The sequence below is a fragment of the Lynx canadensis genome, chromosome D1 (genome assembly GCF_007474595.2).
Source record: "Lynx canadensis isolate LIC74 chromosome D1, mLynCan4.pri.v2, whole genome shotgun sequence".
NCBI classification, from domain to species: Eukaryota; Metazoa; Chordata; class Mammalia; order Carnivora; family Felidae; genus Lynx; species Lynx canadensis.
In genome coordinates this window covers 87387922-87409048 of record NC_044312.2, presented here as the reverse complement: position 1 = coordinate 87409048, position 21127 = coordinate 87387922, and the positions used below count along the sequence as shown (strand labels likewise).

The 21127-nt window shown below is 37.9% G+C and overlaps 1 protein-coding gene across 1 annotated transcript; it reads right to left on the bottom strand.

The window, feature by feature from the left end:
* Positions 1-479: 479 nt before the first annotated feature.
* On the bottom strand, positions 480-17097 carry DEPDC7 (DEP domain containing 7). The gene is made up of 9 exons (XM_030332010.1): positions 16979-17097; positions 7951-8341; positions 5996-6123; positions 4978-5167; positions 2761-2972; positions 1853-1995; positions 1541-1666; positions 1339-1417; positions 480-801 (listed from the first exon to the last, which is right to left on the bottom strand). The coding sequence occupies exons 1-9, from the start codon at positions 17049-17051 to the stop codon at positions 608-610; spliced, it is 1536 nt and encodes a 511-aa protein (XP_030187870.1). The 5' UTR covers positions 17052-17097; the 3' UTR covers positions 480-607.
* Between the last annotated feature and the right edge of the window lie 4030 nt (positions 17098-21127).

Below are 21127 nucleotides of genomic sequence, written 5' to 3'. Positions count from 1 at the left end.
GAAGTTTGCTGGGGTGGGAGCAAAGAATGCATGGGGGTATAGATTAAATGAGATTGGCCATCAGCTGGCAATTGTTGAAACTGGATAATGAGTATGTGGAAGTTATTCTATTATTCCATTCTCCCCCATTTTTATATATGTTTGAAGTTTTCCACAATAAACCTAAAAAGATGAAGTTTTCAAAATCATTAGGACAGTTCAATTTCTGACTTGTCTACTGTTTGTGGTAATTACCAAATTCATTTTATCATAGCCTGAATTTCTATTTTATATCTTTAAGGAGTACCTTTCAAGGTAAAAACCACAGTCCTATTAACTGTTAATTAGACTTCCTTACTATTTAATACTGTTATGTAAACACTGCAATGTCATATCATTATATTCCTATGATGTTCTATAAAGTATTGGGCAGAGTAATTATAAATCAACTCACCCTAAACAGGTCAATACTTAACAGCAATACACCATCTAATACTCGGTTTATACAAAAAACATTTTATTAAGTACAATTTCATATTTAGAACACCCAAGATTACAAATGTGATTAGGTATTTGGGATACATAATTTATTCTTAAAATACATAAGTTATACACAGACATTAAAAACTCAGTCTCCAAAATACTCAATAAAGATGTCTGGATGACACTTGTAGAACTGACCTAGCAATTTTTTCTTCTCTTTGGCAGATAGTTTTGAATCCTCATCAATAGTTTTTAGTAAATTCATTAGTTCATCCTTAGTTGTCTTCTGTGTATAGTCAGAATAATCACTTTGATCAATTCTCTGGCAATATATATATCCTTCAAGTTTAAAAGTAAAAAGTTCAATTAATGAATCTATTCCTCAGATTTAACTAAAAAAATAATATTTTCACATTTCTATTTTTATTCCCCAGTTTTTAAAATGCAATGAAGATGCTAAGCACTGCTGACTTTCTAACCCTGGTTACTTTTTTTTTTTTTAAGTTTATTTTTGAGAGAGAGAGAGAGAGAGAGAGCACAAGTCGTGAAGGGGCAAGGAGACAGAAGAGGCAGAGAATCCCAAGCAAGCTCCGTGCTGTCAGCACAGAGCCTGATACAGGGCTCGAACTCACAAACCACGAGATCATGACCCCAGCCTAAGTCAAGAGTAAGACGCTTGACTGACTGACTGAGCCACCCAGGCTCCCCAGGTCAAGTTACTTTTTGACATAAGGAGGGTCTCTGCCAAGTCTGGGTAACTCCAAGGAGTTTAAAGTTTAATTGAAATTAAAGTGCAACTACTTACAGCAAGACTTTCAAATAAATAACTAGGAATTTAGCTTTGAAAGATCATGAAAATACTATTTCTCAGATTACCTGTATCTCTATTTGGATCTCTTCCTTTCTGAATGGCCATGAGCTTGACACTAACAATTTTATGTAGAGTTCCTGGAATCTTTAAAAAAAAAAAAAAAAAAAAAAAAAAAAAAAAAAAAGAGGGACACGGGACATTATTCAAATGCATTGCAATCTAGTGATCTATTACATACGCTCAATTTAACTACTTTCAGAATTTTACCTTAAAAACATCTTTTTGATGATCCATTAAAAAGAGTACCAGAAGATCAGTTTTGCCTTTGGATAAATTTTTATTGTCAACAATAGCTTTTGAGAATATCCTTTTCACAACCATTCGGTTGTCGCTCTATAAAAATAAAACAAAACACACCCAATAGTGTATATTTGAACTAAATTTAATATAAAAGGCAATATTAAGTATTAATAGCTATTCATTTCAGCATACTTGGTGCCAATGTAAAATAATCTGACATGTGCATCCTGTAAGTATTAAGGCTACTGAATACAATTAACATTTAGACGAAAGACTTACTTCTTTCTGTAATTTAAATTCAGAAGGATGTGCTGCAACAGCCATGAAATACAGTAGTCTTCTAAATTCTTCTCTATTTTGGGAATCCAAAAGCTTTAGAAAGAGCTGAGTAGCTTCTAATGCTATTTCAGTCTTCCCATTCACTTCAGCCAAAAGAAAAAACGGCTTTTAATTTTGACCAAAAGGGACTATTAAAGGAACAAAATTCAAGTTAAAGCTTAAGTTAAACAGTAAACTTATTCAAAACTATTTTCAAAAGCAAAACAAAACAAAAAGATGAGGAATTACAATAAATGACCAATACCAACCTTCAAGACAGCCTATTCTCAAATTGACAACTCATTCCCTAAATCCTTGTCAAAATTAACAATCTTAGGATGTTGTATCAAATTCTTGGCTTTGAAAATAAATTCCCAGCCTGCTTTTCATTAATTCAATACATTTCAAGTGTACACTATGTGTAAAGTACTGATGTATCCAACTCTACCTGAGAAAAATAGACAGGATTCTCTGAAACCCCCGATTTGTTTTCAGCAAACCATGAGGAACAGTCTGGCTCATTGGTAGAGGGACAGAGTGTCTGCCATTTTGAAGAGAACGGAGTGGGAAGAGTGGTGATGTTGGTGTGCTTTCTACAGAAGAGAACTACCACACTATACTTATTAAACTTCCAGTGAATGAGGGTAGCATTCTCCTGTGCCAACGGAAGTTCCTGCGTAACTTTACAGCTTATTAAAGCCTCTTTCCAAATCAGCCCTAGAAGTTTTGGAATAAACATACTTTCCATGGATTAATCCAGATCCACTCCCAGCTTGAAGTAGTGCCATTTTGGTTAATTCTGAGGATAATTAACTTCTTCCTGTTTTTTCCAAAAGACACATTCCAGGATCCAGTAAGCTCTTACTTACCTAAGAGTTCTGCAATGCCATTATGAACATCAGATAAATGATTTAACAGAGGTTCCCTACTACTGTAATATTTGCCAATGGCATCAAACAGAAGTTCTTTCACTAGGTCTATCCTATCTGGTTGCTCAGGAAAGTTTCTGCTTATGTCCACCACCATCTGATCAGGAAGGTATTCTAAGCAGTCAGTTGCTGCAGAGAGCCATTCATCTTCCCTATGGGAAAAAAAGAATTATTTTATTTTAAAAAGCAAAAAAGCAACAAATGTACACACAGTACTTACTACCTATTTCAAGTCTGCCATGAAGACAGATTTCTATACCCTTAAAGATACATGTAATTCTTTTTAAAATATTGATAGATCATGTATCACAGACCAAAAGCTTGGCTTAATAGGTCTTCTTTTTCTTTTTTTCTTTTGAAGGGAAAACAGAAGTTATCCACTACAATATAAACTAAAAAGGACATCAAAATTCAAAGTCTACTCTTGAAATTTATGACAGAGGCCCAGAAACTCTGAGTTACATGCTCAGGGTCCCAGGCAGTACTAGATCCCAGATCTCACTCCTAGACCAGTATTTTTCTAATACAATCTTGCTTACTTCACAGCTCTGTGTGTGATCAATCCTCTCACACTTTGGCTAGGAGAGAATAGAGGAAGATAAGGTAGGGTTTCAAAATAATTTCTACTTCTAATAAAATGCCAGCTGGGTAACTTCAGAAAAATGCTACAGTTCAAAAAATAGAATGAATAGCTTTTAATATTCAACTTGTTAATGTACATATGTATTTTATATATAGTTTTTAAAAAATCATGCACTCTACTGCCATGAACTCAGGACAACTAATTCTGTCACCACTCAGGTGCACTATATCGGGCAGGTCACGTCACCCTTCTGGGCATCAGCTTCATCAAGTTAATGGTAAGATGCAGCTAGATGATCTTTAAGGTCATTTTTAACACAGTTTCTAACTCTGTATTTAAAATTTAAGGTAATTATAAAATGTTTTCAGGGGCACTTGGGTAGCTCAGTTGGTTAAGCAGCTGACTCTTGATTTTGGCTCAGGTCATGATCTCACATTGACAGTGTGGAGCCTGCTTGGGATTCTCTCTCTCTCCCTCTGTCCCACATGCTTGCTCTCTCCCAAAATAAAATAAAATAAAAAATGTTTTCGTGTTACTTTAAATTCTTTTTTTTAAAAGAATTATGTAGGATTTAATCTTTTTTAACTCTAAAATTCTTATTAATAAGCCTCCTATTGTATACACAGAGTCAATAACTAGTATGTTGGGATTAACTGCTTTTTGCATAAGGTTTTAAGCTACCTTTTGACATTCAACTATTAATAGTTCATTGGACTGTAGAACTTATGAAGTACTGAAAATGTAAGTTGCATTCCTTTGAAACATTTCTATCTCCCTAACTACTGAATGCTATCTGCTAAGGCAAAAATAATTAAACATTAAATAAGCTATAAGAAATAAAAAAATACAAGATTTTAACATGTGATAGTTTTACTTAGGAGAAGAGTTTCAAAGTTATAAGGAATATAGAACTCTTCCTTAAGGAAAAAAAAAAAAATCATATTTCCCTTAGCACCTGAAGTGAAGCCTTCATACCTTAAGATTTATATTTGGAAGAATGATGGTCAGATATGAGAACAAGAGTTACTTTCATTATATTTCTTTAACAAAACAATTAAAAATACATATTCAAGATATTCTGGAGAAGCATAAAAATATAGGTAGTCAAAGGATTCTGAGAATTTGCCAAATCTGTTAATTTTGTTCCAAGCCCTTTGAAGACCAGAGAGCCCTACATTTAAAAAAAAATTTTTTATACTGTGTTCTTCCATTTATTTTTTTTCCTTTTATTTTTTCCTAATATGAAACTCATTGTCAAATTGGTTTCCATATAACCCCCAGTGCTGCCCTACATTTTAACAGAGAGAAGATGGAACATAATCATCTTCTTCACTTGATGCGCAAGTGAAGGTATGTGTGAAACAAAAATGAATATAAAAAATAATGAAAATTAAATCTCTTTCTAATTTTGACCAAGGTAATTTTGTTCTTCACTTTCCCAAGTACTGATAATTATCAATTGACTAATGCATCTCTGATCCTATGGACAGAACTCAAAGGATTATCTTCAAACCATTATCTATAATCTTCCTAAAAACACACTCAAATTATTAGATGGATGTATTTCCACATACTGAGAGTCACTATAAGCCTTGAGAATCCCTCGATCCAGATAGTTACTGTTGTTGATCAAGTCAGGTTGCCTCTTAGGCTGAGGAACTTTAGATACAACCTCTTGCTGTTTGAGTAAAGAGTCAAGAAGTGGAAGGTCTACCAGCTGCAGCAGACGTCCAATTGTTTCTTCTTGCCATACTTCATTAATAACTACACAGGAAAAATGACAAGGTAAAAAGTAACAATATTTATTAAATGCTCACCACAGTATTTGTCTAGGCAAGTCTAAGGTAGAAGTTTGTGGCCAAAAAAAAAAAAAAAAAAAAAAGGAAAGGGAAAAAAGTCAATCTTATGAAGTGGTTTCTTATGAGAAAATAAAAACAATTCAAGATTTGTTTAAAGTGTAGGAGAACAGACTTGGACAACAGGAATTCTTTTCATTCTTGTACTGTAAAAAGCAGTATGGCAGAGATAAGAGATCAAGTCATATAACATGTTAATAAGGACTTTGGAAGAAAGAATGATTCATTATTCAATCTGAAAACTGGTTTGAAACTATTGGCTGCAGATTATTCCACTCAGGGTTTCCACAACTAGGATGGGGGAGGGAAGGTGGAAATCGGTCATGAGTCTACAATCCTTTGCCAAAGACCAGGAAGAACATAGGAGTTCTGTTAATGTTAAACATTAATAATGTAATTTTCAAAATTTTATTTAGCCTAATAAAATGTTAGAGAAAGAAATATCTGAGAGCATATTTTAAATAAATAAAAATCTGCACGCAAAACACTGCAGATTTGAACCTCTGCCAGCTGATAGGACAAAAGTCAGTGTTCAAGAATTGCAACACTGATCTATTTGTTAAAGATAATAGACCTCTGTTAAAACTTAATATAAACAGCTTTAATACACAGTGTGCTCTTTCTTTGTGGTTTGAATATTTAAATTCTAATAAAGGTTAAGACTGAAAAGTTTTAAATAACTAACTTTATCTGAAGTTGGTCTTCTGTATTTCTTGCTTGTATCATCTTTACTTACCTTGTGGAGACAAGGTTGTAGACATGTTTATGTGAGGGTAGTTAGCAGGCTTTAAACTCAGATTTTCCCAGAGATCCTCTAAACTTGCCGATTTGGAATCAGAGGACTTAAATAATGCATCTGAATACCTAAAATGAATTTTTTTAAATTAATGTTTAGTAGTAAGCCCAGAGAAATATCTTACTGTTAGAAAGCTAAGAGTTTCTACAAAGTTTATTTAGTTCAGAACAAAAACAAAACAAATGCAAATTCTAACAACAGAATTCAAAAACATGCACCTTCTTTCTCAAGTCTAAATACACATACTCTAAATTCTCCTTTGAACATTTAGATTTTTTTTTAATTTTTTTTACATTTTATTTATTTTTGATAGAGAGAGACAGAGCACAAGTGGGGGAGGGGCAGAGAGAGACAGAGACACAGAATCCGAAGCAGGCTCCAGGCTCTGAGCTGTCAGCACAGAGTCCGACATGGGGCTGGAACGCACGAACCGCGAGATCATGACCTGAGCCCAAGTCGGACGCTTAACCGACTGAGCCACCCAGGCACCCCTGAACATTTAGATTTAAGTAATTCGATGATTCAAATTTTGGTCTCCTATTTTAGAATGTAATCAAACTTTATTATGCTGTTTTTTATCAGTTATGTCTATTTCTGGGGCATCCTTTGGTGGATAGTGCTCATCATTTTCCAAATACAGAGCTGATAATCCTTTACCCACAATTCTCAAACCCAAAAAGCTGTGAAAAATCTAAAGTTTATTCAGAACTCATATGGTGGCAAAAGCTAACCTGAGACTATCATAGCCTTTCCTTCTCCCAGTTAGGAGTATTTTGTTTACTGAAGAAATACTAATACGTTCGGTTACCAGATGCTGCCCAGGATCCCTCCAGGACTGTTATCAAACATATGGTCTATACACAAAAGTATCTTTTTAAGATCTCCAAAGCTCCAAATTGCTAAATGCATATAGCCCCAAAGGTTTCAGATAAAGTATGTGGACCTGTATCTGGAAAGCAGGGATTTTGCCCTATATCACCCTCATATCTCCTTCCTATATTTAGAGGTAATTTTATCATCTTTTAAAGTTTTGAAAGTTAATACATTAAAATATTTGATACACTAAAGACATTAAAAATACACAATATCTGATACACAATACACTAAAAATAATTGAAAGTCGGGAAGACTAAAACTCTTTGGGTCAGATCTGAATTATAAGGCTTCAGTTGCATGGTCCCCTCTACACAGTTTAGCTCAAGGAAATAAAAGGGAAACATTTTACTTCATGACAAATAAGTTAATTATGTACTTATCACATTCATCCATTTCAGTCACTGGGTTCTACAATTCTGTCCCCCAGTCTCCCTTTAATTGATTCCCTCTTCACCACGATCCCCACTTCACCCCCGTCTATAGACTGCAATACTGCAATGGATTCCTAACTAGCTCTCCCCATTAGGATGTCCAGATGGCCGCCAGGATGACCTTTCTAAAATATAATGTCATTTTTTTGTGGCCTCCCCAACATCTGTATGATCGATTGCAAACTCAAGTCACATGAAACTCTCCGCACTCTGGGTCCCACATGCCTTTCATACTTCACATCTGCCATTTCCTAGATTCTAGTGATAACTTACCTGCCTACCTTCACATTTTCTGTTCTCATACCACTTTGTGCATAAACTAACATACTTTTACGCTATAATTGTAACTTGAAGCAGAAAAATCAAAGTTTGTTGACTGTTTCTGCTAAATATAAAATATGAACAAGCAAGAATTCCAGGAGATACTGAATAAACAAAAGTTCACTGTATTTTATCAAATTTACCCACAGACCCAGATTTTAGCCTCATTTACGGTTTCCAAAATAATATAAAACCATTCAGCCTGTTGCTAAAAAGTAGATGAAATCCTGCCAATACCCCCAGGATAATCTGACATTATATACTAACCTGGAAGGTGAACATAGTTTATTCTCTTTGCCTAATTGACTGTCTTGGTTAGGTATGGTTGTGAATCTATAAAGGCTGCAACTACTATCTTCAAATGTAGGTTTTTTGTCTTTTCCAAAGACTTTGGTTGGAACTGCTTCAAATACTTTGTAGTCCATAAGTGCTTGACACACTCTTACCACTTTGGCCCGAGGAATATCTACATCACCAAAATATTTATTCTGAATTAGGTGAGAAAAAATGACATCCACAGCTTCTGAACCAACAAAGCAGTCATTGTGTCTTTTTAAATGGTGTCTTCGTTTTTTCACCTCCACCTGTGTTTGAAGAGTGTTTATAATGCTGCTCCACACATAGGTGGCTCCGAATGGTTTCTGGGCCACGCTGAAACCTGGAATGGGAAAAACGCAGAGTAACCTTGTTCATTTATAATAAGGTCTAAGCAATCCTTAAACAAAAAATAGCCACTTCAGGGGCACTTGGGTGGCTCAGTCGGTTAAACGTCCGACTTCAGCTCAGGTCATGATCATGCTGTCCGTGGGTTCGAGCCCTGTGTCAGGCTCTTTGCTGACAGCTCAGAGCCTGGAGCCTGCTTCAGATTCTGTGTCTTCCTCTCTCTCTGCCCCTCCCCCACTCATGCTCTGTCTCTCTCTGTCAAAAATAAACATTAAAAAAATTTTTTTTTTAAATAAAAAAATAAATAAATAAACATTAAAAAAAAAAAGGAGCCATTTCAGGGGAGCCTGGGTGGCTCAGTCGGTTAAACATCCAACTCTTGGTTTCAGCTCAAGTAATGATCTCACGGGTTCGTGAGTTCAAGCTCCACGTCAGGCTCTGCGCTGGTGGCATGGAGCCTGCCTGGGATATTCTCTCTCTCTCTCTCTCTCTCTGCCCCTCCCTCTCTTCCCTCTCTCAAAAATAAGTAAAATAAACTTTAAAAAAGTAGCAATTTCCAAAGTTATTACTAAGGAACAATTATGAGGTCAGCTTATTACTGAAATTTTAATTAGTAGCAACTCATTTAAAATGTAGTGCCTACTATATGCTGAACGCTGTCCTACATGCTAGGATACAAAGGTGAGGAAAATCAAATCCCTGTTTACATGGACTTATACTTTGTGGGAAGATACAGACAATATGTACATGTTATATGAATGCTAACAAGAAAAATAAAGCCTGGTGAGGAAAAGAACACTATTTCAGATGGATGTCAGGAAAGATCTGACAAGGTGATTTCTGAGCAGAAGCTGGAGTAAAACCAGGAAGCAAGCTGTGCAGATATTTGGGGAAAGAGAACAGAAAGAGCAAAGGCTCTAGAAACCGAGTGTGTTTGGCCAGGAGAGGAGGAACAAGGCCAGCATGCCCAAGGTGGGTAGCCAGGGAAAGAACAGTAGGAAATGAGATCAGAGGAGAGTGGAAATGGTCTTTGGGGTGGGGTATCAAGTAGGACCTTGTGGCAGTTACCAATTATGTGTAAGGAACTCTATTAAGTGCCTTATGAATTACATTACAACATTAGCAACCGTATGAGGTAGATATAATCTCAGAGAAGCAAAATAGATTTGCAGAGGTTAAATGTAACTTCCAAACATTATACTGTAAGAGATGGTATTGGAATTTGGTTCATGGTCTATATGATTTTAAAGCATTTATCAGTAAATAGATGTATAATTATAGACATACATACACACAGCAGTTGGAATAAACTAATATTTTTTTTATAAATTTTTTTGAACATTTATTTATTTTTGAGACAGAGAGAGACAGAGCATGAACGGGGGAGGGGCAGAGAGAGAGGGAGACACAGAATTGGAAACAGGCTCCAGGCTCCGAGCCATCAGCCCAGAGCCTGACTCGGGGCTCGAACTCACGGACCGAGAGATCGTGACCTGAGCTGAAGTCGGACGCTTAACCGACTAAACCACCCAGGTGCCCCTAAACTAATATTTTTAAAGCTTCCTACTATGCAGGCTTAGGAGTTAAGCACTTTGTAACAGGGAAAACTGGTTCCTGCCTGATAGGAGCTTACAACCTACCACAAAGATAGGAAAAGCACAGAGATAAAGCAAGGTTTCAGCAAGACAGGAAACAGAAAACATGCTTTCAAAGATTTATCATGTTTTTCCTGATTTTAATAAACTGATATTTGGCAAAACTACAAAGAAAAGGAGAAACAATAAAAAGGAAAACACAGACCTTCGTTTAATAAGCTGATGGAACAGAGTCTAGCTAATCATAAGCTTGGTGGCTTGCTCTCTTTTTACATAAACACAGACTGTGCCTTTTTATGTGTTACAATTTTCAATGATGCTCTGAATATTCAGTGGTTCTAATTTTTAAGCCTCTATTTTTGTTAAGTGGATCACTTCCTTTATTTTTAGGATTCTCTGACAGAGAAGTTGAAAACTTACTACTTCCCTTAAGGTCATGTAAAAAGGAAAACTGTATCACTACAACTCTAAGGAATAAGAGAATTATAATTACAGAAACTGCTACCTGAAATTATCTTCCTGCCTGTTTAGATAAAATAGAATGTATAAGATGAAAGCAAAGATAAGTTCCTGAAAGACATTAAAACTCCACTTAATGCACTAGGGTCATAAATTTTAAGTGGGTCATCTGGAATTCGTCTTTTGTATTATAATACATAAAAGAACCACAGTGAACCATCACTCTGTATCCACTTGCAGTGCCATTTTGTAGCTACTACAAATTTGAACATCTTCACTATTTAAGTTACTAACATACACACAAAGCCCTTTACTGTTTATTTGTATATTTCCAATACCAAAAGTAGATGGGTAATTCAACTATCTACCAATTACTTTAACGTTCATTTAAAATAATCAGCAAGACTGTTTTTGTATTTTAAAATTCAAGATACTTCAGAGGAGCGCCTGGGTGGCTCAGTCGGTTAAGTATCCCACTCTTGATTTCTGCTTAGGTCATGATCTCACAGTCATGAGATCAAGCCCCAGGTTGGTTGGGCTCCACACTCAGTGTGGAGCCTGTTTAGGATTCCCTTTCCTCTCTCTCTGCCCCTTCCATGCTTGCACGTGCACTCTCTCTCTCAAAAACAAACATTTAAAAAATAATAAAAATAAAAACAAAATTCAAGGGGTGCCTGGGTGGCTCAGTTGTTAAGCGTCTGACTTCAGCTCAGGTCATGACCTCACAGTTCATGGGTTTGAGCCCCACGTTGGGCTCTGTGCTGACATTTCAGAGCCTGGAGCCTGCTTCAGATTCTGTGTCTCCCCTTCCCCCTTCTGCCCCTCCCCCGTTTGTGCTTGCTCTCAAAAATAAACAAACATTTAAAAAATATTTAAAAACAGTAGTCATTAAATAAATACAGTATTCATTAGTCCTAAAATAGAGGATATCATAAATTCCATAATATATACTAGTCACAGTATGCAGGAGTAGGACAGGAAAGGAAAATAAGATTTGAACTTGTAGAGATCAGAGTGCTTTTCAAGTAGATTGAAATAGACTTCTGGGTAATAATGTTAAATCTGAAACACATCAGTCTTAACAGTTGAACTACAAGTAGGTAAGTATACAAATCCTAAAAAATAAGGCTGAGTCACTAATTTGAGATCAACAAGACCACAGAATGGAGTGGGAGGGAGGGGACACTCAGTTTCAGCGACATGGAAAAGGCTAATCTTCAACCGGGGAGTTAAGAATAAATTTCCCCATATTAACTTGCTGCTTAAATATGGGAAATCAGGAAGTTTTGCAGGTTGGATAACACAGTATAAAAGATTAAAGAACAGGTTAGAGCAGGATACTAGGCACCTACGAACCACACAATGTTTCCAGAGTCCTCCAGGCATGATACAATTCAGCCCTTTCAGGTCCCCTCTGTTCTCACTGACCATTAATTCCCTACCATTGCATCCTGGGATATTTCCCCTCAAGCATCACCACCCACAGACCCAAAGTAGCTCATGTTCATACAGATACTTTAATACATAATATACCCTGGACTTGACAAGTAAATGTGCCAAAACCCACACCAGGATAACCTGTTTTTTTAATGCTGACTTCACCAGTTGAACACAGGTCCCCCACATGCTGGTTTGAAACTTATTTATCATCTAAGAGCTGAAATGAATATTGGTATAGCAGACCATGGCCCAGTAAGACAAATTACTGCAACTTCCAACCAGAATTCAAGAGACCAGAAGTATACAATGAATGCTTTGTAAATCTAGCAATCAGAATTTCAGCTTGTCTCCAGCCCTCACTTGCATATGAGCTAGACATTTCTTTAAAATTCATCACTATCTGCATCCTTGATACTTCCTTATTTAATTTACATTTGGTCAAGCATGTTCTAAAAGCATCATGACCAAAGGATCAAAGAGTCTAGAGATCAGCTGTGATAACCTTGGATAAGAGAGTTAACCTCTATAGGTCGGTTTCTTCATTTACTGATACAAGAGTGGAACACTGTGTTTAAGGTTAGTTTCCAGTCTAAACTGCTGAATATAGGATTTGAGAGATTGAAATTCTACCCCATCTCCACTTAGATATGGACATTGAACACGACATAAAATATGGTAAGAAATGAAGCATAGGAACAAATGTGACCTTATCAGATACAAAGTTTTTTGGAAGATGTCTGAGCCTAATAAGAGGCTCAGAAATTGTTTTAAACTAGATATATAATATACTATACATACTCTTAAGCACTATATAAATCTAGACTAGTTAACATTCACTTTTCAAGCAGATTCACTTTTGTTGAAAATAGTTATTTTTCAAAGGCAAAGACCTGTTCTTTGCATGTATTTGAAATCTACCCAAAAGAATTTACCAAGAATAAAAAAGTTAAATTTCTAATATTGAAGTCTGATATATATTTGTAATACTACTGATAATCATCTTCATTTCTATAAATATACACTAAATAAACAAGTTGTTACAATAATTCCCTAAAAATCAAGCCATAAGGCAGATATGTCAAGAAATTACATTTACTCAAAAGTCACAAAGGGACAATCAGCTTCAACCACGATCTGTGCAGCACCTCTACCATGGCCCTGCTTGTGTTATTTAAAGGCAAAAACAAATTCTATCATCACTTCAAATTCGAAGGATTACTGAACTCCGTAGAAGATCAATATATACATTACAAAACTGGATCCTGATGCAAGGTAAACACAATTATGAAAACATGCTTTAAAATTTTTTTTTATGTTTATTTATTTTTGAGAGACAGAGACACAGAATGAGCACAAGGGAGCAGGGGCAGAATCCCCAGGCTTCAGGCTCCACAGTCAGTGCAGAGCCAACTGGGGGCTCAAACCCATAAACCACGAGGTTATCACCTGAGCAGAAGTCTGACACTTAACCAACTGAGCCACCCAGGTACCCCCCAAAACATGCTACTTCTAAATTAACATGTAAGAATCTCATTTTCATTCCTAGGCATTAGACTGCCCCCACCGCACAGGAAAAAAAACAAAAAACAAAAAACAATTCAGATAGCTCATGTTAGGCAATTTTCCACAAACTTGAACAGTGAAAAATAAGTGCCTTATTTTTTTTTCAAATGTCCTTATAGTTTGCAAAAGTTCAAATTATTTAATTGCCTTATAAACTGCCTCACAAAATACATTTGGTTATTCAATACTTGTAGATGATTGCCAACTACTAAAAACTTTGAAAAGAGAGTTAATGCTGTGGTTCTTAGTGGATGATTTTACCCCAACTGGATACTTGGCAATGTCTGGAGCCATTCTTGGTTGTCACAAGCAAAGGACGGGTTGGTGCTACTGGCATTTAGTGAGTAGAGGGCCTAGGGACACGGCTAAACACAGGCCAACCCCCACAACGAAGAAAATGTCAATAGTGCCCAAAGTTCAGAAACTGTGGGCTAAGTGAACACTAGTTACACATGAAAACCTGTGTTAATGCAGGACGTACAGTCCTCCTTTCTCTGGATACAAAGAGTACGACAAAAGCATGAGTTTTGGAGTCCCAGATACCTGGGTTCTATTCTTGGCTCCGTCATTTACTATAATGCAATCTTAGGCAAACAAGGTTATTTTTCTGTTGCAAAAGAGAGCTAGTTGCACTGATCTCTGTTACCATCAGGATCATAGGAGACAATATATCAATACCCAGCATCTAACAGATGTGTATTTCAAAACAAAGTGGGAAACTGTTACTTACAATCTAGAAGAGCCTAAGGACTCAATGTAATGGAATAACCTGATTGGGATCCCTGAACAGAGAAAGAACCTTAAGCAAAAATTAAGGAACTCTAAATAAAGTATGGGCTTCAGTTAATAATAAGAATGCATTAACACTCGGTCATTAATTGCAACAAATATACAATTCTCATATAAGATGTTAATAGTAAGGGAAAATGAGTAAAGAGCATATGGGAACTCTATATACTAACTTCGTGACTTTTTTGTAAATTAAATCTATTCTAAAATTTAAAAAATGTATTTAAAAAGTAAAAAATGAAGGTATCTTTCTTCTTCCTTCCTCTGAACTAAGGGGACAGAGTTCCTACCTTCAAAGAGTTTATCCCTTACCTATTCACCTCACCTGATGATGTCAAGCTCCAAACAGTATTCAATAAATAAAGACTGTTAGCAGATAAGGCAAGATGTGTCACATACCAGAGGATTTAACTCTTCATCAGAAAATAATATGTAAATCCTAAGTCATTTAGGATTTAAGATAATGTTAAGAATTATTTTTTTTCAGGAGGTTTTAAAACATTACAGAATTTTCAAGACAAAGGAAAAGAACTACATCTATTGGACATTAACCAAAGCCTTATGAAAATAGATAAATGTAGAGAACGAGTTTGGGGTATTAAAATAGGCAGCTGTAACTAAGTGGGAAAAGCCTGCTGCTATACACGGATACCAATATACAACATTTTTACTGCATATTGGTTTTGATAGTTCAAAGTTTGTTTTCCTCTTATTTAGTATTAGAGATGTCATGCTGAAGACAGAGACTGCCTCTAAGAAGGTTCCAAGCAGGTAAAGAATGTAAAAGAAATCTCTTCTAATAAGAACAATTTTAAAATACGTTAAAAGAACTATCAATACAAGTAGGCACTGGCCCCTACTTTAATTCACACAGATTAATGAGATAGCATATGGGAAGTACTTTGAGCTCCCTGGAAAAGTGATACCTGGTGAATTCAGAGAATTGGGTTACAGTATAAAAGGAAAACAGGATAACATACCACTTTCTTATTTGTCTGTATTAAAAGGCAAGTATCTTTAAGGTATGTCCTGAAGGTTAGCATATGGCATTTATTTCTTCTACATAAATCAGGTCCCTGGTTGTTACAGCCCCTTTAAGGTGTGGAAGAGTTACTAATAGGTAGAGAACTAAGAGTAGAAAGCTGCTTGCCTGAGCATACAGAAAGGAAATAGCAAGGAACCAAGAAGCACAGGCTCCTATTACTGTGTTCCCTGGGACTGTGACAAGGCAACTATAGGGTGGAAGAGGGATTAACAAATGCTAACAGGTAGGGTTCCAACCCTAGCAAGCAAAACAGACGAGAAAAGGCAGTGGGCTTTTCTCTGCCCACTGTGCTGCTGTGCAGGACACTGGTCTTTTCCATGTGTTCAAATCTGCTAACCAGCCCTTTAGCTCTTCCCTCTGAAAGTCATCTACTTAATTTTGAATACTTGTTCGCTTATGCCATCTAAGAACCTGTTCACAAATGCCCAAAGCTCAGAACTGGTATTTCAGCTGTTAGAGAAGACAGGGTGCCATGTTTTTAATCATGTAAAATTTGGCAATTTCTTTCTCTCAGAAAGTAAGCCTAAAGATTTCCCAAGTCTGTTTCCAATACGATTTGATTTTGAATTCTCAAGTGATGAATATAAAACAACTCTTTTCACAATGTAAAACACAGAGAAATTCTGAATGTAGCCATCATATGCTTATCTGAATCCTTTAAATTGGGGAATAAGGTCAATATTATTCCTAAAGTAGTTCTCATCACAATTTATCATTAGAATTTTGAAGATTAAAAGGGGCATTAGTCATTATAAGTCAAACACAAGACAGGAGCCACTGAGATGCACCCATATGACCTAAGTCAATTCACTGACTACTGTCACCTTGAGGAAGGAGCCAGTTTCACTGGTTGGTATTTTCCAAAGGAAAAGTTTTTGTCAGATAGGGAGCCAATTTGTAGAACACCCTACAGAGCAGATGCAGAAGAGGGTGGGGGTGTAACTTCTCTAGAAAGTAAAAAAAAAAAAAAAAAAAAAAAAAAAAAAAAGAGCCAAAGTGTTCTCTGGATAGTTTGTTGTGGTTTGTTTGTTTACTGAGTTGTAATATGCTAAGATCAGATTTTTAGAACTTCTCATCCATTCCATTCATTTGTTTGGACATTCAAAGAAAGTAAGGCTAAGCAAACTACTCTCAAAGCCAAGCCACGATTAAGCTGGTGGCAGAAATTCATCAACGTCTCTCCTAATGTCATGTAGCCATTAAAAAAAGTTCAAACTTCTATTCACTGAAATACTGCCTATCCAGAAAATTTAACGAACAAATATTTTTTTGCCAAGGTCCTGCCCGTTGAACAGAGCCCAGGAAGTCTGGAGAACAGAGCGGGCAAGAGAGGCGCTCGGTTCCTGGCCATACTGTGGAGCCGAGGTTTGTGGCTGAGACAGAAGGCAAAGAGCCATACAAGTCCAGATAAACTTTCTACGAGTAACGACGTGGAGCCTATCTGGAGACCTAGTGAGAGCGCCTGGCACGCAGCTGGCCACTGAAAAGCGCGCAACAAAGTTTAAGTTGGGGACTAAGTAGAAAGCTGGGCTGTGAGGACGGCAGGGTCGGCCGGTTACAGCCCACCCGCGAGAGAGGGACCCAATTCGCCGACAAGCCTGGGCACTAGCCCGAGGGGGCACAGCTGCGTGGAGCCCGCTGGACCCGGCGGCGTGCCAGCCTCGCGCAAGAACCGCAACCTGAGCCCCCCAGCCCGCCCTGTGACCCCCACATGTCCCGGACAGGGGTCTTCATCACCTACCTGGAGGCTTCTGCGCTGGGCTGTGGATAGCTGAACAGTTCAGAGCCGCCGCCTTCTCCCGCACCGTGGCCATGGCCGTAGCTGCCAGGCCACCAGCTCTTCCGACCGCTGCACGGCGAAGTGCGCGCCCGCGCCCCGGCAGCCAGTTAACTGGCCCGGGACGGGGCGGAGCTCCCGTCAGGCCCCGCCCCCGGCCAGGCCCGGCCCGCCTTGGCCGCCGCGCGCCGCTCGACACTGGTCACGTGCCTGCAGGAGCTGTGCGTAACCTGCAGCCCTGCGGGGGCGGAAAAGGTTCGGCCCCGGGCGCCCCACTGCACCCACCCCCGCCCCGGACTGCACCGTTCTGCTGTGTTGTGGGCGGTAGCCAAGTAGAGAGCATTTGTGTGTGGGAGCCGCGGGTCGGCGCCGGCACTCCCATCCCACCGCCACTCAGCGTTGCCCCAGCAGGAGTTAGCCCACCTGGGTGCAAACCACGACACGCAGTTGATGAGCTCTGAGGCTTAGCAAGTTGCTTAATTGCTCTGTGCCTGAGTGCCCTCACCTGTGGCGTAGAGTTTTGTGAAGATTACACAAACTAATTCATGTTAAGAATTTTAGTACTTGGTCCTGAAACTTTAGTGCTTAAAATTATGTCACGATGGTATGTGCGTCGAATTTTTCACGCATCCTTCTCTGAAAAATAACAACAACAACAAAAACAAATCTTTATCTGGCCCAGGAGAGCAATGTTTAGAGGTCATGGTTAGGAGGGCATCTTGCTGGCCATGGAAAGAAAATCGGTGCCTCCTCCAAAGTGACTCTGGGTCAGGAGGATAGGGACAGAGTTTGCTATGAAAATGGAGTGAAGGCGAAAAAAGAAGGGAAGGGAGGGTTGTCAATGGGAAGTTGTAACTAGGGAATCCAGGGGTGCCCTGCTGAGGTACTTCTGAAAGGGTGAAGGATCTAAGGGACCAATAATTCATTACCAGATACATGCCTGGGTTTGTTTTATTTTGTTTTGTTTTTTTTTTTTGCCCCAAATTTGGGTATTTTGTAATCATTTTAAAACTGTGGTACATATAATAAATATCTCGTTAAGGAGGATACCTGTGTGATCAGGTTATAAATTAGAATGCTTTTAGGTGTGAATTCATTACTTTGCTTATTGGAAGAAGCCCCTGCATGTGGTTTAGAGAATACAATTCTAAGAATATATACATGTGGTTGTTTCAAAGAATACATACTTAAGAAGCTGTGACCCAGAATCCCAATTTAGTGTGTGGGGCAGGGGCAATCTGAAGATTTAGAAAAGGTGCCAACTGGTTACTCCTTTTTTTAATGTGCTCTCTCCCCCTGGTGGTAGTAAAACCTGCCCTCAGGTCTGTTCAAGCAATTTCCTCTGTAATTTCTCAGTTGGTTCCTGCTGGCAGAGATAAGATACAATTTAGGACCTGTTTCAGGCATTCAACAGACCAGTTAGCTTTAGCCTGTCCCAGGCTGCATTAATGAATAAAAATACACGTTCAGTTAAAAAAAAAAAAAAAGTGTGTGTGGGGGGGTGGCCTGGGTAGCTCAGTCAGTTAAGTGTCCAACTTTGGCTCAGGTCATGATGTCTGGGTCCGTGAATTCAAGCCCAGCTCTGTGCTGACAGCTCAGAACCTGAAGACTGCTTCAGATTCTGTGTCTCCCTCTCTCCCTTCCCCTCCCCTGCTTTCTCTCTCTCTCAAAAAAAATAAACATTAAAAAAATACACGTTCAGGGTCACCTGCGTGGCTCAGTGTGCTGAGGGTGCAACTTCAGCTCAAGTTATGATCTCACCTTCACCGTTCATGAGTTCAGGCCCAGCATCGAGCTCTGTCCTTTCAGCATGAGCCTGCTTCGGATCCTCTGTTCCCCCCTCTCCTCCTGCCTGCACCTCCCGGACTCATTCTCTCTCTCCCCAAAATGGATAAACATTAAAAAAAAAAAGTTCGTCCTCATCGCTTGGGAGAGAAAAAGCTCATACTATTTTTGAAAACAAATCTTGACAAACACTAGTATTGGGTCTTTTGAAAAAGTCAGGTGAACTTAATGATGATTTTGATAATTTATATAACATTTCAAATAATTTTTACCAGTTTGTGCTTTATTTGTTTATCTCACCTGAGATGCTGTATTTCTTTTTCCTGACCTAACCACATTCTATGCACCCTGGAGGCCTAACTCAAATCCCACCATCTTCACTGGACAGATTGTACTCTGATGTATTTCTTTTCTGACCACCAATGGCACTTACCAATTACGTTATTATTTAGTGCTCCCTCCCCCAGCTTGAACAGATCTTACCTAATTATTTAAGCACACACACATTGATTGCCTAACAAAATTGGAAAATTGTCAAGGGCAGAGAGCATTTTTTTTCTCTATTTATTTATTTATTTATTTATTTTTAAATTTACATCCAAGTTAGTTTGCATATGGTGCAATAATGATTTCAGGAGTAGATTCCAGTGATCCATCCCCTATGTATAACACCCATTGCTCATCCCAACAAGTGCCCTCCTTAATGCCCCGTACTCATTTAGCCCATCCCCCCATCCACAACCCCACCAGCAACCCTCAGTTTTGTTCTCTGTATTTGAGTCTCTTATGTTTTGTTCTCCTTCCTGTTTTTATATTATTTTTGCTTCCCTTCCCTTATGTTCATCTGTTTTGTATCTTAAATTCCACATATGAGTGAAGTCATATGATATTTGTCTTTCTCTGAGTGACTAATTCCGCTTAGCAGGCAGAGAGCATATTTTAACCTTTCCGATTTCTTTTAGTATCTAGTGTTACGCATATAATAGATCTCTTAATTATCCTTATCAAAATACAGTCTTAAAAAAAATCAGCTTTGCAACGTAAGTGTCCATCAATAGATGAGTGGATAGAGAGGATGTAATATATATTATATATATATATATTATATATATTTATAAATATATATTTTAATGTATTATGTATTTAATATATATGCACACACAATGGGATATTACTCAGCCATAAGAAAGAATGCGATCCTGTCATTCATGGCAACATGGATGGAACTAGAGGGTATTATGCTAAGTTCAATAAGTCAGACAGGGGCGCCTGGGTGGCTCAGTTGGTTGAGCGCCGACTTCGGCTCAGGTCACGATCTCGCTGTCCGTGAGTTCGAGCCCCGCATCGGGCCCCTGTGCTGACAGCTCAGAGCCCGGAGCCTGTTTCTGATTCTGTGTCTCCCTCTCTCTGACCCTCCCCCGTTCATGCTCTGTCTCTCTCTGTCTCAAAAATAAATAAACGTTAAAAAAAAATTTTTTTTAAAAATAAGTCAGACAAAGGCAAATGCCATATGATTTCACATATAGATAGAAAAAACAAAATAAAAAACCAAATTGAAATAAGTTAAAAACAAAATAAATGAACAGACATACAAATAAATAAAATGTTTATTCATTTAGGCTATTACAAAGTCTTAAAAGCTTAAAGAGTAAATATACATGATGCTGAAAATATCCTCTTCTGTTACCTAGGAGGAACATTTTTTTTTCACAGGTAGTTTGCATTATTTGGTTTAGATTAATGTCAGTTCAGATGAGTGCATTCAACAAGTTTGAATCCATCACTCATAATTCAGAAAAAAAATTTAGATTTGCATGTCCTTACAATGGCCTTTTTGACCCTGGGTCTATCAGGACTTTAAAGATACTCTAGGGGTGCCTGGCTGGCTCAGTTGGAAAAACATGCAACTCTTTGATCTCAGGATTGTGAGTTTGAGCCCCACATTGTGTGTAGAGATTGCATAGACAAACAAATTAATTAAATAAAATAAAGATACTCTAAAAATCGCAGTCTAGGGGCATGTCGCTGGCTGAGTCTGCAGACCATGCAACTCTTGATATTGGGATTGTAAGTTCAAGCCCCATGGTGAGCATAGAGCTTACTTAAAAAAAAAAGAAAAAAGAAAGAAAGAGAAGAAAAATAAACATCATAGTCTAAAATAAAAGTTTCAATAAAATATTCTGACAATGGTTTCTACCATTACACACCTTTAAAAAATGCACATAAGTGGGGTGCCTGGGTGGCTCAGTTGGTTAAGCATCCAACTTTGGCTCAGGTCATGATCTCTGGGTCTGTGAGCTCGAGCCCTGCGTCAGGCTCTGTGCTCAC

Bases quoted from the DNA above. Each gene is read 5' to 3' on its own strand.
- DEPDC7 (XM_030332010.1), bottom strand. From the start codon at position 17,051: ATGGCCACGGTGCGGGAGAAGGCGGCGGCTCTGAACTGTTCAGCTATC. The intron at 8,342-16,978 runs GTAGGTGATGAA...TTCCCATTCCAG, and splicing joins CCCAGCGCAGAAGCCTCCAG to GTTTCAGCGTGGCCCAGAAA. The intron at 6,124-7,950 runs GTTAGTATATAA...AATTCATTTTAG, and splicing joins AAACTATGTTCACCTTCCAG to GTATTCAGATGCATTATTTA.